Source organism: Manis javanica, chromosome 6, assembly GCF_040802235.1.
Source record: "Manis javanica isolate MJ-LG chromosome 6, MJ_LKY, whole genome shotgun sequence".
Taxonomy (NCBI): domain Eukaryota; kingdom Metazoa; phylum Chordata; class Mammalia; order Pholidota; family Manidae; genus Manis; species Manis javanica.
The window spans coordinates 46,253,503-46,261,282 of NC_133161.1; the positions used below are offsets into that span (position 1 = coordinate 46,253,503).

Consider the following 7,780-nt stretch of genomic DNA (forward strand, 5'->3'; position numbering starts at 1 on the left):
ACACACACACACAAGTGTGTTATCTCTTTGTAGATCTCAAAAATCTTACTTTTACTGCAACTGGACTGAGGTGCTAGCAGCACCAGTATATCACTGTTTATACTTATTTGAAACATGGTATGCTACATCTATTTTAAGCCAGGTATATGTGGCAGATGGATTACTTCAATAAAACGGAATGCTATGGAAAAGTTGTTGCCTTCTGACATGAAACTATATATGATGTTATTTCTTCCTGCAATCTGGGACTACTGGTAACACTGGGCAATAATACCAAAGGCAGCCCAAACTTTAAGAAATACTGAGTACCTGCAAGCATCTGATAAATCTTACTTCAAGGCATCCATAAAGGACACCCCCAGTGGAGTGGTGATTGGTGTGAACCACAGTGGCCTTTGAGGGACTGCTACCTGCTGTCCTCATTCACTCTGGAGTTTTCTGTGAAGAGCAGGAGTAGAGGCGGCTTATGCAAGGGGGTGGGGCCTGACTTCTACTTCTCCCTCTTCCACACTACATCACTCTCAGCTTCCCAGCCTCTTCTCTGCTCCCAGGGCTGCTTGTGTGTCCCGTCCCGTGGTTGGGAGTTCAAGGCAGCTGCTGCCACAGCTCATCCCAGCTAGATCCAGTGGTTCAGTTTGAAAGGCAGCAGCTTCTTAGTATTATTTCCTTGAAAAATAGGGGTGACCTGTGTTTCCAGCAAGGATTGAAGGTCCTCCTAATAGCTTCTGGGGCCCAGATCAGGAGAGCATGTGCTACACTGTGGAAACTTGGGTCTCACTCTCTAGGGCAGCCAAACCTTTATGAAGAGGACTCAGTAAAGAAGTAAAAGGGCTCAGAGGTTTTCTCACAAGAAGAACTAAAAACCAAACTACCTGGGCAACTTCATCTTTCATCTTAACACAGATACTTGGTTCGCCAAGATCATCCTTTATTTAGAACCTCAAAGCAAACTTGGTGTGTTCACTGTGCCCTCTGCTGCCTACATCCAACACCCACCTCCTTGGAGCAGAGGTCCCTGCATACCCATAAATCTTCACCGACCACCTGCCAGTGATCTCATCTTTCCTTAAATTCTGAACTTGTGTCTATTGCTTGCCTATATGAATTGCTAAGTGAGGCATTTAATCACTGCCAAATACTGGAATTACCCCAAATCCTCTATCTCAGCAGTTTTCTCATAGTATTGATTTATTATTATTTTAACCTTTCCAAGCCTCGCCCTTACTACTAGATCGTCAGCCTTTTGAGGTGAGGAAATATCTCTTTAATTTGCCACAGAGTAGGTCCTTAAAATTACACTCTCTGAACACTTTGGGAGGGGGAGTGTCTTTATTTTTAGCAAGATTGTTTTCATGAACAAATAGCAGTTAACAGTTATTCCTGGCTCATGTTCTTTCTCAGCAGGGGCTGCCCTCAGAAGCCATCGGTAATACTCCACCCTCTATAGATAAGAAGTGATAATGCTTCCTCAACTAAGCCAGGCCTGAGAACTTTTGGGCCTATAGATGGAAGATCACTGCAAGCCCAGACACCAAGTGGGAGGAGACCACAGGCAGCAGTTACCAAGAGGGCCTGCGAGGGTTATTCTCTATGTATGCACACGTGCAGAGCCTACCTAGGGCAGAATTAATGGGACTAAATCACCAAAAGCTGACAGACACTTCCCGGTGGTAGAACCAGTTCTGAACTTTCTCCACGCTCTTGCCTAGAGCGGGGCCAAGCACAAACTCAGTTCAGATCCCTAAGAGGGGGCGGTGCCTCTCCTTCGCTACCAGTATAAGGATGCCAGAAACCCAAACGCTTAGGTCAGAACGGGTTGACCTGGCTACTTTTGACAGTAGTCCACCGACAGCTCTGCCGACAACCTTTGCTCTCCCTAAACTTCCTGCAGAATGCTGGCAGACTCATGCTGCCCGAACTTCCAGCAGAGTGGCACCTGAAAGAGCAAGTGACTTAAAAACTTATGAGACGAGCCGTGCTCCACCGCTCCGAAGCGCCTGGTGTACTCGTCTAAAATAAAAAGGTCTCTGTCTGCAAATTCCGTTTGCGCGCCCGGTAATCCCTCCGCCCGCCCCCAGCCCCGAGTACAGGACCGACCCCTACAGCTGTTTTTAATCCCTACTTTTCTCACTTGGCGTCCTGGGCTCTGGTTGACCAGACGCGGAGCCACTTAGCGTTTCCTCCTCCCCCTGCCGGGGTCTGTCCTCTCTCCGCCGTCTCCTCTTTCTCCGCCTGCATCCCCGGGGGGCAGAGTGTGCGAAGAGCGAATTTCCGCCCGGTTTGCCCGCCACTCGTCGACTGGGGGCCTTTCCGGACTCAGCCTGAGCACCCCCGGCTCCTCCCCCGGCTGTTCCACCGAGGCCGCTCTCCAGGTCCGGGGCCGAGAGCGAGGGGGCGCAGGCTGCGGGGGCCGAGCCGCCGCAACAACCAAGCCGCGCCCGGAGGAGCTCCTTGGAAGGGCTCCCGCCTGCAGCTGGGGAATCCGCTTGGCGGAGAGAATCCGTGCCAGGGAATCCAGCTCTCCGGACTCAAGCTGCAAACAAAAAACTCAGGTCGTGTTCCCTCCCTCCGCCCCCGACACGCACCCAGAGAGTTTTCTGCAGAAATGCAACAAGTAGCATCCGGAGCTCGCGGAGTTCCCTGCGCCGCCTGACTTGGCCCAGCGAAGCCCGCCTGCAGAGCCCCAAATCAGCCACCGGACAAAGGGCGGAGGAGGGGCCGGACCGCGCAGCGGAGTCCTAAAGAGGCCGTTTAGCGACTCTGGCCAGGCCAAGGGGAATGCAGAGAAGACACGGAGCCGGTGGGCCAAGAGGACTATCCGGCCGCAGCACGCAGGGCGGGCGGCTATGGAGGCTGCCCGCGCGGTGCGCTTCCTGCTGGTGCTGTGCGGCTGTCTCGCACTCCCGCCGAGGGCCGAGCCGGTGTGCCCGGAGCGCTGCGACTGCCAGCATCCCCAGCACCTCTTGTGCACCAACAGGGGGCTCCGCGCGGTGCCCAAGACCAGCTCGCTGCCGAGTCCCCAAGACGTGCTCACCTACAGCCTGGGCGGCAACTTCATAACCAACATCACGGCCTTCGACTTTCACCGCCTGGGACAGCTCAGACGGCTGGACCTGCAGTACAACCAGATCCGTTCTCTGCACCCCAAGACCTTCGAGAAACTCTCGCGGTTGGAGGAGCTCTACCTGGGGAACAACCTCCTGCAGGCGCTAGCCCCGGGCACGCTGGCTCCGCTGAGCAAGCTGCGCATCCTCTACGCCAACGGGAATGAGATCGGTCGCCTAAGCCGCGGCTCCTTCGAGGGCCTGGAGAGTCTGGTCAAACTGAGACTGGACGGAAACGCCCTGGGGGCGCTGCCTGACGCTGTCTTCGCCCCCTTGGGCAACTTGCTTTACCTACATCTGGAGTCCAACAGGATCCGCTTTCTGGGCAAGAACTCTTTTACCCAGCTGGGCAAGCTGCGCTTCCTCAACCTCTCGGCCAACGAGCTGCAGCCCTCCCTCCGCCACGCGGCCACCTTCGCACCGCTGCGCTCCCTCTCCACTCTCATACTATCTGCCAACAGCCTGCAGCAGCTCGGGCCGCGCGTGTTTCAGCACCTGCCACGCCTCGGCCTACTCTCTCTCAGGGACAACCAGCTCACGCACCTCGCGCCGGAGGCGTTTTGGGGGTTGGAGGCCTTGCGCGAGTTGCGCCTGGAGGGCAATCGGCTGAGCCAGCTGCCGGTGGCGTTGTTGGAGCCTCTGCAAAGCCTGGAGGCGCTGGACCTGAGCGGCAACGAACTGTCCACTCTGCACCCCACTATCTTTGGCCACCTGGGCCGGCTGCGGGAGCTCAGCCTGCGCGACAACGCGCTCAGCGTCCTGTCTGGGGACATCTTCGCCGCCAGCCCAGCCCTCTACCGGCTGGATTTAGACGGCAACGGTTGGACCTGCGACTGCCGGCTGCGTGGCCTGAAGCGCTGGATGGGCGACTGGCACTCGCAAGGTCGGCTTCTCACCGTCTTTGTGCAGTGTCGCCACCCCCCAGCCCTGAGGGGCAAGTACCTGGATTACCTGGATGACCAGCAACTGCAGAACGGGCCTTGCGCAGATTCCTCCTCCGTTTCCCCGACCGCCGACGGCAAGGGGCATTCCTTACCCACAGCCACGGAGGAGGAGATGGAGCCCCCTGCAGGTAGCCTCATGGATGAGCTGCCGCCGCAGCCACAGCTACAGCAGCGATTTCTGTCTGGGGTGGCCTGGGATGCGGCCGCCAGAGAGCTCTCAGACAACCGCAGCGCCCTGGGGTTGGGCCGACGGGGTCCAGGCCTCCAGCAACCTGGCCCTTCCGCCGCTGCTGCTGCGGGCCCAGAGCCAACCCCTATGGACCTGCTGGAGAAACCTGAGTGGGGACTTACGACTCCCGCAGAGCTTGCCCACGCGGAGCCCACCCCGACGGCGGAGCCCACCTCTGCGCCATTGCCCGCCAGCGACCCCTGGCAGCTAGCGGTAAGGCAACGCCTGGCAGCGCAGCAACAGGAGAGCGCAGCCCAGTCCGACGGCGGGGTAGGCCTGCTGCCGCTGGTGTCCGATCCGTGCGATTTTAATAAGTTCATCCTGTGCAACCTGACTGTGGAGGCGGTGGGCGCCGACAGCGCCTCGGTGCGCTGGGCAGTGCGCGAGCACCGCAGCCCCAGGCCGCTTGGCGGCGCGCGCTTCCGCCTGCTCTTCGATCGATTTGGCCAGCAGCCTAAGTTCCACCGCTTCGTCTACCTGCCGGAGCGCAGCGACTCTGCCACGCTGCGCGAGCTGCGCGGAGACACCCCCTACCTGGTGTGCGTAGAAGGTGTGCTAGGCGGCCGGGTCTGCCCGGTGGCCCCCCGGGACCACTGCGCGGGGCTCGTCACCCTGCCTGAGCCTGGGAGCCGGGGCAGCGTCGATTACCAGCTGCTGATCTTGGCCCTGCTGGCCTTCAACGCGCTGCTAGTGCTCCTGGCCTTGGCGGCCTGGGCATCCCGCTGGCTGCGGAGGAAGCTGCGGGCCAGGCGGAAGGGCGGGGCCCCGGTGCACGTCCGTCACATGTACTCCACCCGACGGCCGCTGCGCTCCATGGGCACTGGCGTGTCCGCAGACTTCTCTGGATTCCAGCCGCAGCGGCCGCGCACCGCCGCGTGCGCCCTCAGCGAGGCGGACCTCGTCGAGTTCCCCTGCGACCGCTTCATGGACAGCGGGGGCGGTACCGCAGGCAGCTTGAGGCGGGAGGACCATCTCCTGCAGCGATTCGCCGACTAGATCCAGGGCCTCCGCGTGTGTGGAGACCGTCTCATTGGCCTTGAGGAACCACTTCTTCTCAGGGCCCCTAAATCCCCCTCAAGGGAAGATGTCATTTTATAGGACCTTCTCCTTTCCTCCTTTTGTGCACTTGCCAAGAGAGACCAAAGGGGACACCCGGCCAATCCGGCAACATCCCCTAATTCCCAGTACTCACTCATGAAGTAGGTGGGCGGTGCTTGGGGGTCAAGGCCAAGACTCGAGTCAAATGGGTTGTGAGGCCTGGAGGTGGGAGGTGGGAGGCCTTCTTCAGATGGAGCCCTTGGCACAGCTATTTGAATGGCTTTTGTGGCATTGCTATTCAATGGCCTGCCCCCTTTGGGGGTAAAAAGGGGTGTGTACCCCCAACATGGCTAGAAAAGGATTTGGGGCATGCTTTCTGTTCAGTGCTAACCAGAGGAGTTTTGTTTCTCTTTAAGGAAAAAGGAACTTATTACCATTACAAAGGAGGCTTGACAACTGATTCTACTGGTCTGGTGGTCTTAGCCAAGGAGGGTGGTGGTGTAAACAGGTGGTAAAGTTTAACACACTCACCATGAAACTCTTTTATGTTGGCTAATAGAACATTTTTTAAACATTAACTTTATGTTTAAAAAATTAGGGATGCTATTTTTTTTCAACAATGTGAAGATTTCTGACATTTAACAAACTAATGAATAAACTCAAGGACTATTTTTGTTGAGCCAGGCAGTTCAACTACTTTCTTTTTAATACTACCACCAGGAGCACATTCGCTGACCTTGAGGTTAACTAAGATTACATACTTTCTCAGAAGGCTGCATGCAAGACTTCTCTGCCAACGTTGCTCTTATGGCTTAATTTTATTGTTTTAAATCTATATGTGGACAAAGAAATCTTAATGCCAGACTTGATAAAAGAATGTAATGTGTATGTAACTGATGACCCGGTAGGGAATGCCAGCATTCTTGTTCACTTACCACATCTCTGACAATGTGTCCATATTGAAATAAATGGGATGTGGTACTTCTCACGGGGTTTTTTTTGGTGACACACAGTTGACTGTGCCCTACTCTCCTGACTTGCAGTTAAGTGATTTCCTAACAAAAAGGAGCGAAAGGGGCTTGTCAGTTTATAGTATAATGTTTGATCACAATAATGTCTTACTCTATATGAAATAGATGGGAAGAAATTATTGGGGAAAATGTGAAAAAATGTGCATCAGTGGTTTGTTTCTACTAAAACCAGAAGACTGTTATGAGTACTTAAACCTCACTGTGAAATAATTATGTATTTTGCAAAGTCATCCCTCCATGATCCAGTGTTTTACCGTGTTATTAAACTGTGTTTTTTAATTAATAATTACAGTATTTCTTTTAGATGTTTTTGTTTTAAACTTAGGGTTAGGCTCCTTTATTTGCTCAGTTGGTTTCAACTATTTTGGGATACTTTTTTCCCTGCTATTTATGAAATACATGTTTATCATTAAAGGTAGTGCTTTGGTTTACATAAATAATTGAGTGTGGTCTAAAAATGCAGTCAGTAAGAGGGTGTACACAGTATAGTCACCGTGGTTATGGAGATATTGGCAGTGGGGTAACGTGGAGGCTACTGCAATGGTGCTAAGGCTAACAGGGAATCTTCTGTTTAGGGCCTTAAACCCCTGAGGGTCCTGATGACTCAGGGAATCTGTCATAGTCCAGGGGTTCTTCAACCACAGTCCACTCCTTTTATGTTTGGCCTCCACTGAGCCAGGCCTGCCTTGTCCCAGAAGCTGAGCAGGGACCAGGGATCTAAATGAGCTGATCTTTGTTTATATTCAGATGAGTAAATGTCCAGACCACTGAAAGTACAGCTGATTTTTCTGGCAGCCTTATCTTTAGGGCCCAAACTTAATAAACCACAGGAAATAGACTGTCACTCTCAGTTTGCTGCCAGGCCTGTTTCAGATTCCCAGCATACTGGTACATAGGCAAGGTGCAGTTCTCTCTGACTTGAAACCCTCAGGCTATCTTGCACCTTGCCTGCTTCTTCGCCTTTTTCATTCATAGAGGAGTTATGTCTTTTAGCTATTTGTTTTGCACCGCAGTGTAAATTGAGTTCCACTGAAAGTCTGGAAAAGACCTCTGGTTCTTCCCACCACCCACCCTTTCATCTGCAGAACATGACTGAAAATGCTTAATGCCTGGATCTGTGTAAAAAACAGTTTGACTGGAAAAGTCATTCAGCAGGAAATGAATAAATGTTATACATTATTATGCTCAGTTATGTCAATAAACCCACTTACTAATGGAGGTGTTTTATTGTTGGAGTTTCATAATGATACTGCATCTTTCTGCAGCAATTCTCGTCAATGAAAATGAAACAATCTTGAAGTTTTTCTGTCCTCTTTCAGTGTTCTTAAATTTCCATTTTCATGGTAGAGTATGGACTTCATTTTTAAGTAATGGTTTTGTGACATTATGCCCAGAGAAAAAATGAGATGGCTCTAACAGCAGATGGTCAGCTTT

At 53.1% G+C, this 7,780-nt stretch overlaps 1 protein-coding gene across 1 annotated transcript; it reads left to right on the forward strand.

Moving 5' to 3' along the window:
• The first annotated feature begins 2,306 nt into the window (after positions 1–2,306).
• On the forward strand, positions 2,307–7,562 carry TRIL (TLR4 interactor with leucine rich repeats). The gene has a single exon (XM_017652531.3). It carries the CDS (start codon positions 2,847–2,849, stop codon positions 5,271–5,273), a length of 2,427 nt encoding a protein of 808 aa, XP_017508020.3. The 5' UTR covers positions 2,307–2,846; the 3' UTR covers positions 5,274–7,562.
• Positions 7,563–7,780: the final 218 nt, after the last annotated feature.

Excerpts from the sequence above, each read along its gene's own strand:
- TRIL (XM_017652531.3), top strand. The coding sequence starts at position 2,847 with ATGGAGGCTGCCCGCGCGGTGCGCTTCCTGCTGGTGCTGTGCGGCTGT.